Source organism: Oncorhynchus keta, chromosome 3, assembly GCF_023373465.1.
Source record: "Oncorhynchus keta strain PuntledgeMale-10-30-2019 chromosome 3, Oket_V2, whole genome shotgun sequence".
In the NCBI taxonomy this organism is placed as follows: domain Eukaryota; kingdom Metazoa; phylum Chordata; class Actinopteri; order Salmoniformes; family Salmonidae; genus Oncorhynchus; species Oncorhynchus keta.
Genome location: NC_068423.1, coordinates 27,882,526 through 27,900,960, shown reverse-complemented (window position 1 = coordinate 27,900,960; position 18,435 = coordinate 27,882,526). Strand labels below are relative to the sequence as shown.

At 48.8% G+C, this 18,435-nt stretch overlaps 1 protein-coding gene and 1 long non-coding RNA gene across 10 annotated transcripts in view; one reads left to right on the top strand and one right to left on the bottom strand.

Moving 5' to 3' along the window:
• The window catches only part of ly6pge (lymphocyte antigen 6 family member pge), a 29,239-nt gene extending 12,912 nt beyond the window's left edge, over positions 1-16,327 (top strand). The window contains exons 2-3 of one of the 2 annotated variants that reach the window (XM_052495042.1): positions 11,576-11,692; positions 14,271-16,327. In XM_052495042.1, the coding sequence (XP_052351002.1) occupies positions 11,576-11,692; positions 14,271-14,461 (308 nt within the window). In that variant the 3' untranslated portion in view covers positions 14,462-16,327. Of the gene's footprint in view, positions 1-11,575; positions 11,705-14,270 lie in introns of both variants that reach the window. The other variant, XM_052495034.1, reaches the window with a different exon arrangement.
• On the bottom strand, positions 10,239-10,996 carry LOC127915280 (uncharacterized). 8 transcript variants are annotated; one of them, XR_008090858.1, is made up of 4 exons: positions 10,782-10,996; positions 10,458-10,601; positions 10,386-10,421; positions 10,239-10,277 (listed from the first exon to the last, which is right to left on the bottom strand). It is a non-coding gene; the product is annotated as an uncharacterized LOC127915280 (long non-coding RNA). The 8 variants fall into 8 exon arrangements; XR_008090863.1 differs by lacking the exon at positions 10,386-10,421 and having other exon boundaries at positions 10,458-10,493; positions 10,530-10,601; XR_008090860.1 differs by lacking the exon at positions 10,239-10,277 and having other exon boundaries at positions 10,368-10,421; positions 10,458-10,493; positions 10,530-10,601.
• Positions 16,328-18,435: the final 2,108 nt, after the last annotated feature.

Here is an 18,435-nt window from a genome sequence, read left to right as displayed (position 1 = left end):
TGGTCCAGTCTCTACTGTACTGTCTAACAGGGGTGGTCCAGTCTCTACTGTCTGTAACAGGGGTGGTCCAGTCTCTAATCTACTGTCTGTAACAGGGGTGGTCCAGTCTCTACTGTCTGTAACAGGGGTGGTCCAGTCTCTACTGTACTGTCTGTAACAGGTGGGGTCCAGTCTCTACTGTCTGTAACAGGGGTGGTCCAGTCTCTACTGTACTGTCTGTAACAGGGGTGGTCCAGTCTCTACTGTACTGTCTGTAAAGGGGTGGTCCAGTCTCTACTGTACTGTCTGTAACAGGGGTGGTCCAGTCTCTACTGTCTGTAACAGGGGTGGTCCAGTCTCTACTGTCTTTAACAGGGGTGGACCAGTCTCTACTGTCTGTAACAGGGGTGGTCCAGTCTCTACTGTACTGTCTGTAACAGGGGTGGTCCAGTCTGTACTGTCTGTAACAGGGGTGGTCCAGTACTCTACTGTACTGTCTCTAACAGGGGTGGTCCAGTCTCTACTGTCTGTAACAGGGGTGGTCCAGTCTCTACTGTACTGTCTGTAACAGGGGTGGTCCAGTCTCTACTGTACTGTCTGTAACAGGGGTGGTCCAGTCTCTACTGTACTGTCTGTAACAGGGGTGGGGGTGGTCCAGTCTCTACTGTCTGTAACAGGGGTGGTCCAGTCTCTACTGTCTGTAAAGGGGTGGTCCAGTCTCTACTGTCTGTAACAGGGGTGGTCCAGTCTCTACTGTACTGTCTGTAACAGGGGTGGTCCAGTCTCTACTGTCTGTAACAGGGGTGGTCCAGTCTCTACTGTCTGTAACAGGGGTGGTCCAGTCTCTACTGTCTGTAACAGGGGTGGTCCAGTCTCTACTGTACTGTCTGTGGTCCAGTCTCTACTGTCTGTAACAGGGGTGGTCCAGTCTCTAATCTACTGTCTGTAACAGGGGTGGTCCAGGTCTGTGGTCCAGTCTCTACTGTCTGTAACTCCAGTCTGTACTGTCTAACAGGGGTGGTCCAGTCTCTCTACTGTCTGTAACAGGGGTGGTCCAGTCTCTACTGTCTGTAACAGGGGTGGTCCAGTCTCTACTGTCTGTAACAGGGGTGGTCCAGTCTCTACTGTCTGTAACAGGGGTGGTCCAGTCTCTACTGTCTGTAACAGGGGTGGTCCAGTCTCTACTGTACTGTCTGTAACAGGGGTGGTCCAGTCTCTACTGTCTGTAACAGGGGTGGTCCAGTCTCTACTGTACTGTAACAGGGGTGGTCCAGTCTCTACTGTCTGTAACAGGGGTGGTCCAGTCTCTACTGTACTGTCTGTAACAGGGGTGGTCCAGTCTCTACTGTCTGTAACAGGGGTGGTCCAGTCTCTACTGTACTGTCTGTAACAGGGGTGGTCCAGTCTCTACTGTCTGTAACAGGGGTGGTCCAGTCTCTACTGTCTGTAACAGGGGTGGTCCAGTCTCTACTGTCTGTCTAACAGGGGTGGTCCAGTCTCTACTGTCTGTAACAGGGGTGGTCCAGTCTCTACTGTCTGTAACAGGGGTGGTCCAGTCTCTACTGTCTGTAACAGGGGTGGTCCAGTCTCTCTACTGTCTGTAACAGGGGTGGTCCAGTCTCTACTGTCTGTAACAGGGGTGGTCCAGTCTCTACTGTACTGTCTGTAACAGGGGTGGTCCAGTCTCTACTGTCTGTAACAGGGGTGGTCCAGTCTCTACTGTACTGTAACAGGGGTGGTCCAGTCTCTACTGCTGTAACAGGGGTGGTCCAGTCTCTACTCTACTGTCTGTAACAGGGGTGGTCCAGTCTCTACTGTCTGTAACAGGGGTGGTCCAGTCTCTACTGTACTGTCTGTAACAGGGGTGGTCCAGTCTCTACTGTCTGTAACAGGGGTGGTCCAGTCTCTCTGTACTGTCTAACAGGGGTGGTCCAGTCTCTACTGTCTGTAACAGGGGTGGTCCAGTCTCTACTGTCTGTAACAGGGGTGGTCCAGTCTCTACTGTCTGTCTAACAGGGGTGGTCCAGTCTCTACTGTCTGTAACAGGGGTGGTCCAGTCTCTACTGTCTGTAACAGGGGTGGTCCAGTCTCTACTGTCTGTAACAGGGGTGGTCCAGTCTCTACTGTCTGTAACAGGGGTGGTCCAGTCTCTACTGTCTGTAACAGGGGTGGTCCAGTCTCTACTGTCTGTAACTGTCTCTACTGTCTGTAACAGGGGTGGTCCAGTCTCTACTGTACTGTCTGTAACAGGGGTGGTCCAGTCTCTACTGTACTGTCTGTAAAGGGGTGGTCCAGTCTCTACTACTGTCTGTAACAGGGGTGGTCCAGTCTCTACTGTCTGTAACAGGGGTGGACCAGTCTCTACTGTCTGTAACAGGGGTGGTCCAGTCTCTACTGTACTGTCTGTAACAGGGGTGGTCCAGTCTGTACTGTCTGTAACAGGGGTGGTCCAGTCTCTACTGTACTGTCTGTAACAGGGGTGGTCCAGTCTCTACTGTACTGTCTGTAACAGGGGTGGTCCAGTCTCTACTGTACTGTCTGTAACAGGGGTGGTCCAGTCTCTACTGTCTGTAACAGGGTGGTCCAGTCTCTACTGTCTGTAACAGGGGTGGTCCAGTCTCTACTGTCTGTAACAGGGGTGGTCCAGTCTCTACTGTACTGTCTGTAACAGGGGTGGTCCAGTCTCTAATCTACTGTATAACAGGGGTGGTCCAGTCTCTACTGTCTGTAACAGGGGTGGTCCAGTCTCTACTGTCTGTAACAGGGGTGGTCCAGTCTCTACTGTACTGTCTGTAACAGGGGTGGTCCAGTCTATACTGTCTGTAACAGGGGTGGTCCAGTCTGTACTGTCTGTAACAGGTGTGGTCCAGTCTCTACTGTCTGTAACAGGGGTGGTCAAGTCTCTACTGTACTGTCTAACAGGGGTGGTCCAGCCTCTACTGTACTGTCTAACAGGGGTGGTCCAGTCTCTACTGTCTGTGACAGAGGTGGTCCAGTCTCTACTGTCTGTAACAGGGGTGGTCCAGTCTCTACTGTACTGTCTGTAACAGGGGTGGTCCAGTCTCTAATCTACTGTCTGTAACAGGGGTGGTCCAGTCTCTACTGTCTGTAACAGGGGTGGTCCAGTCTCTACTGTCTGTAACAGGGGTGGTCCAGTCTCTACTGTACTGTCTAACAGGGGTGGTCCAGTCTCTACTGTCTGTAACAGGGGTGGTCCAGTCTCTAATCTACTGTCTGTAACAGGGGTGGTCCAGTCTCTACTGTCTGTAACAGGGGTGGTCCAGTCTCTACTGTACTGTCTGTAACATGGGTGGTCCAGTCTCTACTGTCTGTAACAGGGGTGGTCCAGTCTCTACTGTACTGTCTAACAGGGGTGGTCCAGTCTCTACTGTCTGTAACAGGGGTGGTCCAGTCTCTAATCTACTGTCTGTAACAGGGGTGGTCCAGTCTCTACTCTCTGTAACAGGGGTGGTCCAGTCTCTACTGTACTGTCTGTAACAGGTGGGGTCCAGTCTCTACTGTCTGTAACAGGGGTCGTCCAGTCTCTACTGTACTGTCTGTAACAGGGGTGGTCCAGTCTCTACTGTACTGTCTGTAAAAGGGGTGGTCCAGTCTCTACTGTACTGTCTGTAACAGGGGTGGTCCAGTCTCTACTGTCTGTAACAGGGGTGGTCCAGTCTCTACTGTCTGTAACAGGGGTGGACCAGTCTCTACTGTCTGTAACAGGGGTGGTCCAGTCTCTACTGTACTGTCTGTAACAGGGGTGGTCCAGTCTGTACTGTCTGTAACAGGGGTGGTCCAGTCTCTACTGTACTGTCTGTAACAGGGGTGGTCCAGTCTCTACTGTCTGTAACAGGGGTGGTCCAGTCTCTACTGTACTGTCTGTAACAGGGGTAGGCCAGTCTCTACTGTACTGTCTGTAAAAGGGGTGGTCCAGTCTCTACTGTACTGTCTGTAACAGGGGTGGTCCAGTCTCTACTGTCTGTAACAGGGGTGGTCCAGTCTCTACTGTCTGTAACAGGGGTGGTCCAGTCTCTACTGTCTGTAACAGGGGTGGTCCAGTCTCTACTGTACTGTCTGTAACAGGGGTGGTCCAGTCTCTACTGTCTGTAACAGGGGTGGTCCAGTCTCTACTGTACTGTCTGTAACAGGGGTGGTCCAGTCTCTACTGTCTGTAACAGGTGTGGTCCAGTCTCTACTGTCTGTAACAGGGGTGGTCAAGTCTCTACTGTACTGTCTGTAACAGGGGTGGTCCAGTCTCTAATCTACTGTCTGTAACAGGGGTGGTCCAGTCTCTACTGTCTGTAACAGGGGTGGTCCAGTCTCTACTGTCTGTAACAGGGGTGGTCCAGTCTCTACTGTACTGTCTAACAGGGGTGGTCCAGTCTCTACTGTCTGTAACAGGGGTGGTCCAGTCTCTAATCTACTGTCTGTAACAGGGGTGGTCCAGTCTCTACTGTCTGTAACAGGGGTGGTCCAGTCTCTACTGTACTGTCTGTAACATGGGTGGTCCAGTCTCTACTGTCTGTAACAGGGGTGGTCCAGTCTCTACTGTACTGTCTAACAGGGGTGGTTCAGTCTCTACTGTCTGTAACAGCGGTGGTCCAGTCTCTACTGTACTGTCTAACAGGGGTGGTCCAGTCTCTACTGTCTGTAACAGGGGTGGTCCAGTCTCTACTGTACTGTCTAACAGGGGTGGTCCAGTCTCTACTGTCTGTAACAGGGGTGGTCCAGTCTCTACTGTACTGTCTAACAGGGGTGGTCCAGTCTCTACTGTCTGTAACAGGGGTGGTCCAGTCTCTACTGTCTGTAACAGGGGTGGTCCAGTCTCTACTGTACTGTCTGTAACAGGGGTGGTCCAGTCTCTACTGTCTGTAACAGGTGTGGTCCAGTCTCTACTGTCTGTAACAGGGGTGGTCCAGTCTCTACTGTACTGTCTGTAACAGGGGTGGTCCAGTCTCTACTGTCTGTAACAGGGGTGGTCCAGTCTCTACTGTCTGTAACAGGGGTGGTCCAGTCTCTACTGTCTGTAACAGGGGTGGTCCAGTCTCTACTGTACTGTCTAACAGGGGTGGTCCAGTCTCTACTGTCTGTAACAGGGGTGGTCCAGTCTCTAATCTACTGTCTGTAACAGGGGTTGTCCAGTCTCTACTGTCTGTAACAGGGGTGGTCCAGTCTCTACTGTACTGTCTGTAACATGGGTGGTCCAGTCTCTACTGTCTGTAACAGGGGTGGTCCAGTCTCTACTGTACTGTCTAACAGGGGTGGTTCAGTCTCTACTGTCTGTAACAGCGGTGGTCCAGTCTCTACTGTACTGTCTAACAGGGGTGGTCCAGTCTCTACTGTCTGTAACAGGGGTGGTCCAGTCTCTACTGTACTGTCTGTAACAGGTGGGGTCCAGTCTCTACTGTCTGTAACAGGGGTCGTCCAGTCTCTACTGTACTGTCTGTAACAGCGGTGGTCCAGTCTCTACTGTACTGTCTAACAGGGGTGGTCCAGTCTCTACTGTCTGTAACAGGGGTGGTCCAGTCTCTACTGTACTGTCTGTAACAGGTGGGGTCCAGTCTCTACTGTCTGTAACAGGGGTGGTCCAGTCTCTACTGTACTGTCTGTAACAGGGGTGGTCCAGTCTCTACTGTACTGTCTGTAAAAGGGGTGGTCCAGTCTCTACTGTACTGTCTGTAACAGGGGTGGTCCAGTCTCTACTGTCTGTAACAGGGGTGGTCCAGTCTCTACTGTCTGTAACAGGGGTGGACCAGTCTCTACTGTCTGTAACAGGGGTGGTCCAGTCTCTACTGTACTGTCTGTAACAGGGGTGGTCCAGTCTGTACTGTCTGTAACAGGGGTGGTCCAGTCTCTACTGTACTGTCTGTAACAGGGGTGGTCCAGTCTCTACTGTCTGTAACAGGGGTGGTCCAGTCTCTACTGTACTGTCTGTAACAGGGGTGGCCAGTCTCTACTACTGTCTGTAACAGGGGTGGTCCAGTCTCTACTGTACTGTCTGTAACAGGGGTGGTCCAGTCTCTACTGTCTGTAACAGGGGTGGTCCAGTCTCTACTGTCTGTAACAGGGGTGGTCCAGTCTCTACTGTCTGTAACAGGGGTGGTCCAGTCTCTACTGTACTGTCTGTAACAGGGGTGGTCCAGTCTCTACTGTCTGTAACAGGGGTGGTCCAGTCTCTACTGTACTGTCTGTAACAGGGGTGGTCCAGTCTCTACTGTCTGTAACAGGTGTGGTCCAGTCTCTACTGTCTGTAACAGGGGTGGTCCAGTCTCTACTGTACTGTCTGTAACAGGGGTGGTCCAGTCTCTAATCTACTGTCTGTAACAGGGGTGGTCCAGTCTCTACTGTCTGTAACAGGGGTGGTCCAGTCTCTACTGTCTGTAACAGGGGTGGTCCAGTCTCTACTGTACTGTCTAACAGGGGTGGTCCAGTCTCTACTGTCTGTAACAGGGGTGGTCCAGTCTCTAATCTACTGTCTGTAACAGGGGTGGTCCAGTCTCTACTGTCTGTAACAGGGGTGGTCCAGTCTCTACTGTACTGTCTGTAACAGGGGTGGTCCAGTCTCTACTGTCTGTAACAGGGGTGGTCCAGTCTCTACTGTCTGTCTAACAGGGGTGGTTCAGTCTCTACTGTCTGTAAGTCCAGTCTCTCTACTGTCTGTAACAGGGGTGGTCCAGTCTCTACTGTCTGTAACAGGGGTGGTCCAGTCTCTACTGTCTGTAACAGGGGTGGTCCAGTCTCTACTGTCTGTCTAACAGGGGTGGTCCAGTCTCTACTGTCTGTAACAGGGGTGGTCCAGTCTCTACTGTACTGTCTAACAGGGGTGGTCCAGTCTCTACTGTCTGTAACAGGGGTGGTCCAGTCTCTACTGTACTGTCTGTAACAGGGGTGGTCCAGTCTCTACTGTCTGTAACAGGGGTGGTCCAGTCTCTACTGTCTGTAACAGGGGTGGTCCAGTCTCTACTGTACTGTCTGTAACAGGGGTGGTCCAATCTCTACTGTACTGTCTAACAGGGGTGGTCCAGTCTCTACTGTCTGTAACAGGGGTGGTCCAGTCTCTAATCTACTGTCTAACAGGGGTGGTCCAGTCTCTACTGTCTGTAACAGGGGTGGTCCAGTCTCTACTGTCTGTAACAGGGGTGGTCCAGTCTCTACTGTCTGTAACAGGGGTGGTCCAGTCTCTAATCTACTGTCTGTAACAGGGGTGGTCCAGTCTCTACTGTCTGTAACAGGGGTGGTCCAGTCTCTACTGTCTGTAACAGGGGTGGTCCAGTCTCTACTGTACTGTCTGTAACAGGGGTGGTCCAGTCTCTAATCTACTGTCTGTAACAGGGGTGGTCCAGTCTCTACTGTCTGTAACAGGGGTGGTCCAGTCTCTACTGTCTGTAACAGGGGTGGTCCAGTCTCTAATCTACTGTCTGTAACAGGGGTGGTCCAGTCTCTACTGTCTGTAACAGGGGTGGTCCAGTCTCTACTGTCTGTAACAGGGGTGGTCCAGTCTCTAATCTACTGTCTGTAACAGGGGTGGTCCAGTCTCTACTGTCTGTAACAGGGGTGGTCCAGTCTCTACTGTCTGTAACAGGGGTGGTCCAGTCTCTAATCTACTGTCTGTAACAGGGGTGGTCCAGTCTCTACTGTCTGTAACAGGGGTGGTCCAGTCTCTAATCTACTGTCTGTAACAGGGGTGGTCCAGTCTCTACTGTCTGTAACAGGGGTGGTCCAGTCTCTACTGTCTGTAACAGGGGTGGTCCAGTCTCTACTGTCTGTAACAGGGGTGTTCCAGTCTCTACTGTCTGTAACAGGGGTGGTCCAGTCTCTACTGTCTGTAACAGGGGTGGTCCAGTCTCTACTGTACTGTCTGTAACAGGGGTGGTCCAGTCTCTACTGTCTGTAACAGGGGTGGTCCAGTCTCTACTGTACTGTCTGTAACAGGGGTGGTCCAATCTCTACTGTACTGTCTAACAGGGGTGGTCCAGTCTCTACTGTCTGTAACAGGGGTGGTCCAGTCTCTAATCTACTGTCTAACAGGGGTGGTCCAGTCTCTACTGTCTGTAACAGGGGTGGTCCATTCTCTACTGTCTGTAACAGGGGTGGTCCAGTCTCTACTGTCTGTAACAGGGGTGGTCCAGTCTCTACTGTCTGTAACAGGGATGGTCCAGTCTCTACTGTACTGTCTGTAACAGGGGTGGTCCAGTCTCTACTGTCTGTAACAGGGGTGGTCCAGTCTCTACTGTCTGTAACAGGTGTGGTCCAGTCTCTACTGTCTGTAACAGGGGTGGTCCAGTCTCTACTGTCTGTAACAGGGGTGGTCCAGTCTCTACTGTCTGTAACAGGGGTGGTCCAGTCTCTACTGTCTGTAACAGGGGTGGTCCAGACTCTACTGTCTGTAACATGGGTGGTCCAGTCTCTACTGTCTGTAACAGGGGTGGTCAAGTCTCTAATCTACTGTCTGTAACAGGGGTGGTCCAGTCTCTACTGTCTGTAACAGGGGTGGTCCAGTCTCTACTGTCTGTAACAGGGGTGGTCCAGTCTCTAATCTACTGTCTGTAACAGGGGTGGTCCAGTCTCTACTGTCTGTAACAGGGGTGGTCCAGTCTCTAATCTACTGTCTGTAACAGGGGTGGTCCAGTCTCTACTGTCTGTAACAGGGGTGGTCCAGTCTCTACTGTCTGTAACAGGGGTGGTCCAGTCTCTACTGTCTGTAACAGGGGCGGTCCAGACTCTACTGTCTGTAACAGGGGTGGTCCAGTCTCTACTGTCTGTAACAGGGGTGGTCCAGTCTCTACTGTCTGTAACAGGGGTGGTCCAGTCTCTACTGTCTGTAACAGGGGCGGTCCAGTCTCTACTGTCTGTAACAGGGGTGGTCCAGTCTCTACTGTCTGTAACAGGGGTGGTCCAGTCTCTACTGTCTGTAACAGGGGTGTTCCAGTCTCTACTGTCTGTAACAGGGGTGGTCCAGTCTCTACTGTCTGTAACAGGGGTGGTCCAGTCTCTACTGTGTATCAGGGGTGGTCCAGTCTCTACTGTCTGTAACAGGGGTGGTCCAGTCTCTACTGTCTAACAGGGGTGGTCCAGTCTCTACTGTCTGTAACAGGGGTGGTCCAGTCTCTACTGTCTGTAACAGGGGTGGTCCAGTCTCTACTGTCTGTAACAGGGGTGGTCCAGTCTCTACTGTCTGTAACAGGGGTGGTCCAGTCTCTACTGTCTGTAACAGGGGTGGTCCAGTCTCTACTGTCTGTAACAGGGGTGGTCCAGTCTCTACTGTCTGTAACAGGGGTGGTCCAGTCTCTACTGTCTGTAACAGGGGTGGTCCAGTCTCTACTGTCTGTAACAGGGGTGGTCCAGTCTCTACTGTCTGTAACAGGGGTGGTCCAGTCTCTACTGTCTAACAGGGGTGGTCCAGTCTCTACTGTCTAACAGGGGTGGTCCAGTCTCTACTGTCTGTAACAGGGGTGGTCCAGTCTCTACTGTCTGTAACAGGGGTGGTCCAGTCTCTACTGTCTAACAGGGGTGGTCCAGACTCTACTGTCTGTAACAGGGGTGGTCTAGACTCTACTGTCTGTAACAGGGGTGGTCCAGTCTCTACTGTGTAACAAGGGTGGTCCAGTCTCTACTGTGTAACAGGGGTGGTCCAGTCTCTAATCTACTGTCTGTAACAGGGGTGGTCCAGTCTCTAATCTACTGTCTGTAACAGGGGTGGTCCAGTCTCTAATCTACTGTCTGTAACAGGGGTGGTCCAGTCTCTAATCTACTGTCTGTAACAGGGGTGGTCCAGTCTCTAATCTACTGTCTGTAACAGGGGTGGTCCAGTCTCTACTGTCTGTAACAGGGGTGGTCCAGTGAACAACATATTAGTGATGTTGTCTTCAGATTACTGTTAGATGCCTCACTCTGACCTGGTAGAGTCATCAGTGGCTGTGGTCTGTACCTGCACGCTGCTTAGTTAACGTCTCAGCAGTCAAAACGAGTTGCAGCGATGTCATTACAACATATTTGTGATGACTTGGTGATGTCATGGTCAGGTTGAATGCTGCTTTGTAAGCCGATGTTTTGGAAATACGTTATATTTGGTTGGATGGATGTGGTTGGATGGCTGCTAAGCTTGGTTCTCAGACAGGGACAGACCAGGCTAGGTTGTCCATATTGTATTTAATGGTTCTGGACACTTGAACAAAAAGGGAACCGTCCTGAACGATGAAGCAGAACAGAACACAGAACAGAGAATAATCTCACACAACTCAAAGGTGAACCCAGGCTACCTAAGTATGGTTCTCAGTCAGGGACAACCAGGCTACCTAAGTATGGTTCTCAAACAGGGACAACCAGGCTACCTAAGTATGGTTCTCAAACAGGGACAACCAGGCTACCTAAGTATGGTTCTCAAACAGGGACAACCAGGCTACCTAAGTATGGTTCTCAGTCAGGGACAACCAGGCTACCTAAGTATGGTTCTCAAACAGGGACAACCAGGCTACCTAAGTATGGTTCTCAGTCAGGGACAACCAGGCTACCTAAGTATGGTTCTCAAACAGGGACAACCAGGCTACCTAAGTATGGTTCTCAGTCAGGGACAACCAGGCTACCTAAGTATGGTTCTCAGTCAGGGACAACCAGGCTACCTAAGTATGGTTCTCAAACAGGGACACCCAGGCTACCTAAGTATGGTTCTCAAACAGGGACAACCAGGCTACCTAAGTATGGTTCTCAGTCAGGGACAACCAGGCTAGCTAAGTATGGTTCTCAGTCAGGGACAACCAGGCTACCTAAGTATGGTTCTCAAACAGGGACAACCAGGCTACCTAAGTATGGTTCTCAGTCAGGGACAACCAGGCTACCTAAGTATGGTTCTCAGTCAGGGACAACCAGGCTACCTAAGTATGGTTCTCAGTCAGGGACAACCAGGCTACCTAAGTATGGTTCTCAGTCAGGGACAACCAGGCTACCTAAGTATGGTTCTCAAACAGGGACAACCAGGCTACCTAAGTATGGTTCTCAGTCAGGGACAACGAGGCTACCTAAGTAGGGTTCTCAATCATGTACAACCAGGCTACCTAAGTAGGGTTCTCAATCATGGACAACCAGGCTACCTAAGTATGGTTCTCAAACAGGGACAACCAGTCTACCTAAGTATGGTTCTCAAACAGAGACAACCAGGCTACCTAAGTATGGTTCTCAAACAGGGACAACCAGGCTACCTAAGTATGGTTCTCAAACAGAGACAACCAGGCTACCTAAGTATGGTTCTCTCTCTCTCTCTCTCTCTCTCTCTCTCTCTCTCTCTCTCTCTCTCTCTCTCTCTCTCTCTTCCTCTCTCTCTCCTCCTCCCTCTCCTTCTCTCTCTCTCTCTCTCTCTTTCATATCTCTCTTTCATATCTCTGTCTCCTCAGGCCAGTGTTGAATCCACCGTTAATCGTGTAGTCCTGTCTCTCTCTCTCCTCCTCTCTCTCTCTCTCTCTCTCTCTCTCTCTCGTTAATCGTGTAGTCCTGTCTCTCTCTCTCCTCCTCCTCTCTCATCTCTCTCTCTCCCTGCCTCTTTCTAATGCTTTCATTCTCTTCCTCTCCTAATGTTCTCTGTCTTCCTCTCTTTGTCCAGGTGAAGGCCTACAATGCTATACCTGCATGGGTTCTAGTGATGAAGACTGCAATCGTCAGGGCTCAAAAACCTGTCCAAGCTACTCTGACGCCTGCGCTGTAGTACGAGGACACGGAAGTGAGTTAAACAGTGAGTGTGTCATCTACAACTCTGGTACCCTGCAAACCATGACCCATTTATGTAGTTTACATGGGTCAAATGTACTGGGTTCATACACTGTATGTTTCTTCGAGTATGTGTTTGCACATGCTTGTGTCCTGAGTGTGTCTGAGGACAGACTGTTCTGTCTGGACCCCCAGGCCAGACACAGCAGGGAGTTGGGGGAAGTCCCAGCGGGGACATGAAGAGATAACAGAGACTTACATTCAGGGTCTTAATTAGGATGATTATATGTTTGTTGATGTCGTTGCAACATTTTGCTATCCGTCCCGAAATGACCAGTTTCCTCAGAAATCCAGGTTGAATGATCCCTGGAAGTAAGGAAAGAATGAGCAGGAAATGCTGGACGAGAAACTGGATCTCTGGAAAACTTGGGAATTTGGGGAAAATTTTATGAATTTTTGCAAACCTAGTTCAGAAATTATGAAATTATGAAATCAAACTTGGTCCAGATCTGTGTGTCTCTGGTCTGGTCCCAGATCTGTCCATATAGTTGCTTGTGAAAGTTTCCACCCCCTTGGCATTTTTTCCTATTTTGTTTCCTTCCAACCTGGAATTAAACTATATTTTTTGGGGGGGTTTGTATCATTTGATTTACACAACACTTTGAAGATGCAACATCTTTTCTATTTTATTCTAAATATTTTTTTTATTGTGGAATAAGACAAAAAGCACACAGAAAACTATCTACTTTGTAGAGCCACCTTTTACAGCAATTACAGCTGCACGTCTCTTGGGGTTTGTCTCTATAAACTTGCCACATCTAGCCACTGGGATTTTTGCCCATTCCTCAGGGCAAAACGGCTCCAGCTCCTTCAAGTTGGATGGGTTCCGCTGGTGTACAGCAATATTTAAGTCATACCACAGGTTCTCAATTGGATTGAGGTCTGGGCTTTGACTAGGTCATTCCAAGACATTTAAATGTTTCTCCTTATTAAACCACCCAAGTGTTGCTTTATCAGTATTCTTAGGGTCCTTGTCCTGCTCGAAGGTGAACCTCCATCCCAGTCTTAAATCTCTGGAAGACAAACATATTTCCCTCAAGAATTTTAGCACCATCCTTCATTCCTTCAATTCTGACCAGTTTGCCAATGAAAAACATAATAATAATAATAATAATAATAATAATAATAATAATAATAATAATAATAATAATAATAATAATAATATTAAAACATATAATAATAAAAACATCCCCACAGCATTATGCTGCCACCACCAAAAAACCTACATTTAGTCTCATCTGACCAGTACCTTCTTCCATATGTTTGGGGAGTCTCCCACGTGCCTTTTGGCGAACACCAAACTGCTTATTTTTGTCTTTAAGCAATGTCTTTTCTCTGGCCACTCTTCCGTAAAGCCCAGCTCTGTGGAGTGTACAGCTTAAAGTGGACAGATACTGCAAGGTCTCTTTGTTGTCTCTCTGATTAATGCCCTCCTTGCCTGGTCCGTGAGTTTTGGTATCGGCCCTCTCTTGGCAGGTTTGTTGTGGTGCCATATTCTTTCAATTTTTTTAATCATGGATTTAATGGTGTTTTGTGGGATGTTCAAAGATTCTGATATTTTTTTAAAAACTCAACCCTGATCTGTACTTGTCCACAACTTTGTCCCTGACCTGTTTGGAGAACTCCTTGCTTGGTGGTGCCCCTTGCTTAATGGTTTTGCAGACTCCGGGCCTTTCAGAACAGGTATACTATACTGAATATACTGAGATCATGTCACAGATCATGTGACACTTAGACTGAACACAGGTGGACGTTATTTAATTAACTAATTATGTGACTTCTGAAGGGAATTGGTTGCACCAGATCTTATTTAGGGGCTTCATAGCAAAGGGGATGAATATACTTTTCTGTTTTTTTTCTTTCATTTCACTTCTGGCCAGCAGCTAATGGGGATCCTTAATAAATACAAATGCAAATACCTGCAGGCATTATGTAAAATGTTACCCTGTGTATTAACAAAGGCATTTCAATGTTTCTCTCTCTTCTCCCTCTGCACTCTCTCGCCCCTGCTCCCTCTCCATTCATACTTTGTCTCGCTCTCTCTCTCTTTTTCTCTGTCAATATCTCTCCTTCTCTCTCTCTCTCTCTTTCTCTGTATCTCTTTCTCTTTCTGTCTCTCTCTGTTTCGCTCTTTCTTTCTGTCTCTCTCTCTGTTTCTCTCTTTCTTTTTCTCTTTCTCTCTCTTTCCCTCTCTCTCTCTCTCTCTCTCTCTCTCTCTCTCTCTCTCTCTCTCTTTTTTCTCTCTCTCTCTTTTTTCTCTCTCTCTCTTTCTTTTTTTCTCTCTCTCTCTTTCTTTTTTTCTCTCTCTCTCTCTTTTTTCTCTCTCTTTCTTTTTTCTCTCTCTTTCTTTTCTCTCTCTTTCTTTTTCTCTCTCTCTTTTTTTTTTTCTCTCTCTCTCTCTCTCTCTCTCTCTCTCTCTCTCTCTCTCTCTCTCTCTCTCTCTCTCTCTCTCTCTCTCTCTTTCTTTTTCTCTCTCTCTTTCTTTTTCTCTCTCTCTCTCTTTCCCTCTGTTTCAATTCTCTCTCTCTCAGGCGGAGTGATGAAGTCCTGCTCCTACAAGTCTTTCTGTAGCCAGGCCAACAGTCAGGGTTACCGGTCACCAGGGGTCAGAGTTCACTGCTGTTTCTCGGATGACTGCAACGTGACAGGAAACGTATCCAAGCTGGAAGGAAGTCTCAGCTACCTGTTGCTCCTCCTTCCCCTGCTCCTCCTCTGGATCTAAAACTAAACATATAACCCAGTAACTAAACCCAGCACAAACCCCCCACCTACCTCCCTACTCTACCCTAAAACTAAACCCAGCACAAACCAACAGCCATGCCAACTACCCCACCTACCTCCCTACCCTACTCTAAAACTAAACCCAGCACAAACCAACAACCATGCCAACTACCCCACCTACCTCCCTACTCTACCCTACTCTCAAACTAAACCCAGCACAAACCAACAGCCATGCCAACTACCCCACCTACCTCCCTACCCTACTCTAAAACGAAACCCAGCACAAACCAACAGCCATGCCAACTACCCCACCAACCTCCCTACCCTACTCTAAAACTAAACCCAGCACAAACCAACAGCCATGCCAACTACCCCACTTACCTCCCTTCCCTACCCTACTCTACCCGACTCAAACCCCACCTCTCAAAGCCTCAGCTACCATCCCCATCCCCACTCTGGCCGACTACGCCATCTAACTCTGCCTATCTAAAGTATCTAAAGTAACACACAATAAAATAACCATTGATATCACCATATAACCAACCCAGAACAAGTCAACCCAAACCAACCTAACCTACAACAAACCCAACCCAGAACAAACCCAACCCAACCCAAACCAACCTACAACAAATCCAACCCAAACCAACCTAACCTACAACGAACCCAACCCAACCCAAACCAACCTAACCTACAACAAACCCAACCCAAAACAACCTAACCTACAACAAACCCAACCCAAACCAACCTAACCTACAACGAACCCAACCCAACCCAAACCAACCTAACCTACAACAAACCCAACCCAACCCAAACTAACCTACAACAAACCCAACCCAAACCAACCTAACCAAAACCCAGTCATGCCAACTAACTACCCATATCTACTGTACCCACCACTCCCAATCTAAGTACGGTCAACTATGTAATCTAACTCCTCGCCATCCAACGTTCCCAGCCCTATAGGAAACCCACATGCTTCAGCAACACCTTCTCTAGCCTCCACCTACAGGCCTTCATCCTTCTCTAGCCTCCACCTACAGGCCTTCATCATTCTCTAGCCTCCACCTACAGCTCTCCATCCTTCTCTAGCCTCCACCTACAGCTCTCCATCCTTCTATAGCCTCCACCTACAGCTCCTCAAGACATGCAGACATCCTTATAGCCTCCACCTACAGCTCCTCAAGACATGCAGACATCCTTGTCCCATCCTTCTGTAGCTAATTCCTTCACAATCCTTCACTCTAATCCAAACCCTGTCCCACACATTTCATTTATTTTATTCCTCAGCAACACACACGGCCAGTAAATCATGCTTGTGCGGTTCTAATCTGGTACTCCTAAAGATGATTGGCTGGATGTACAGGTGTTCAAGCCAATCACAGTCCATCTCACTATTTATCAGGTCTGAATGTATTTTGGAACTATGGTATTGAAGGAACTTAACCTGGTCCAAGATGTGTTTGTGCTGTCTTGCCAACCTCCCATGGCCGTTGTTACGAGTTGGCAAGACATTCGTTTTCGGAAATCCCAGACCCAGAGCAGATTCTCTTGGTTGTTGCAGAGAGAGTCCTCTTCAGAGAGACATCTCTCCCAACAAATCAAGAGTCTGGGTCGGCGGAGTTTAAATGTGGGTGGGAATTGTGCTGTTTACACTGAAGGCAACAAGCGGATAAAGTCAGTGACATGAGAAAGCCTGATGTCCCAACTCTGTCCTGTCTTCTATGCCAAGATGACATTGTACATGTACAGAGGTGTAAGAACATCGGTACTTTGTGGGAGGCAACCTGTCTTTCTAGAGAGACTAGCAAGGCAGCTCAAACATATCTAGGTCCAGGCTACTAGACCAGCTGAAGCAGTTTTAAAATGGAGCGGCCAAGGTTGATTTTATTTTATTGGGGGGAGGGGGGGAGGGGGTGTTGACTGTGCACCACGGATTTTCAGCTGTTGACTTTGCATTATTTCCTTCTTTTTTTTAACTTTTTTTTTTTACAGTTAGCCACTGTTAGTGTGCTTCAAGTGGGGGAGGGAGGGAGGGGAGTGTGCAGAACAAAAAAATAAAATATAAAATGCAAGTTTCAAAGATTTTACTGAGTTAAGGAAATCAGTCAATTGAATTGACTGATCAGTCAACTTGGATTTAGTGCTACCCACTTGGGAACCAGGCCCAGCCAATAAGAATTGGGTTTTCCCCCACCAAAAAGGGCTTTATTACAGACAGAAATACTCAACAGTTTCATCAGCTGCCCGGTTGGCTGGTCTCAGATGATCCCGCAGGTGAAGAAGCTGGAAGTCGAGGTCTTGGGCTGGTGTAGTTACATGTGGTCTGCGGTTATCAGGCCGGTTGGACATACTTCCAATACTTTTCTCGAGCCCCGTAGTCATCCACAACGGCAAAACAACAAGGCACAGGTACTCAAACGACCAACGGACATTGTCACAAAAACAAAGGGCACAGGTCTACAATTACTAATCAAATGGGAATAGGGATCCAGGTGTGCGTAATGACATTTCCGGAGGGATCCGTGACAGCGACATGTTTTAGAGTGGCCTTTTATTGCCCCCAGCACAAGGTACACCTGTGTAATGATCATGCTGTTTAATTCATTTCTTGATATGCCACACCTGTCAGTTGGATGGATTATCTTGGCACAGGAGAAATGCTCACTAACAGGGACGTAAACAGATTTGTGGGACAAAATACATTTTTTTGTACGTATGGAACATTTCTGGGTCACTTTACACGTTGCGTTTATATTTTTGTTCAGTTTAGAAAGAAAATAGAAAAATAACATTTGCGAGACAAGGTGAGGAAAGGAGAGATGAGATGAGGGATGGAGAGATAAGGTGAGGGAAGGAGAGATGAGATGAGGGATGGAGAGATAAGGTGAGGGAAGGAGAGATGAGGTGAGGGAAGGAGAGATAAGGTGAGGGAAGGAGAGATGAGGTGAGGGAAGGAGAGATAAGGTGAGGGAAGGAGAGATAAGGAGAGGGAAGGAGAGAGAAGGTGAGGGAAGGAGAGATAAGGAGAGATAAGGTGAGGGAAGGAGAGAGAAGGTGAGGGAAGGAGAGATAAGGTGAGGGAAGGAGAGATAAGGAGAGATAAGGTGAGGGAAGGAGAGATCAGGTGAGGGAAGGAGAGATAAGGAGAGATAAGGTGAGGGAAGGAGAGATAAGGAGAGGGAAAGAGAGATAAGTTGAGGGAAGGGGAGATGAGGTGAGGGAAGGAGAGATTAGGTGAGGGAACGAGAGATGAGGTGAGGGAACGAGAGATGAGGTGAGGGACCGAGAGATGAGGTGAGGGAAGGAGAGATTAGGTGAGGGAAGGAGAGATGAGGTGAGGGCAGGAGAGATAAGGAGAGATAAGGAGGGTAGGAGAGATAATCTGAGGGAAGAAGAGAGAAGATGAGAGAAGATGAGGGAAGGAGAGATGAGGAGAGGGATGGAGAGATAAGGTGAGGGATGGAGAGATAATCTGAGGGAAGGAGAGAGAAGATGAGGGAAGGAGAGAGAAGATGAGGGAAGGAGAGATAAGGTGAGGGAAGGAGAGATGAGATGAGGGAAGGAGAGATGAGATGAGGGAAGGAGAGAAGGTGAGGCAAGGAGAGATAAGGTGAGGGAAGGAGAGATAAGGTGAGGGAAGGAGAGATGAGATGAGGGAAGGAGAGATGAGATGAGGGAAGGAGAGATGAGGTGAGGGGAAGAGAGATAAGGTGAGGGAAGGAGAGATAAGGTGAAGGAAGGAGAGATAAGGTGAGGGAAGGAGAGATGAGATGAGGGAAGGAGAGATGAGATGAGGGAAGGAGAGATGAGATGAGGGAAGGAGAGATGAGATGAGGGAAGGAGAGATGAGATGAGGGAAGGACAGATGAGGTGAGGGAAGGAGAGATAAGGAGAGGGAAGGAGAGATAAGGAGAGGGAAAGAGAGATAAGGTGAGGGAAGGAGAGATGAGGTGAGGGAAGGAGAGATAAGGTGAG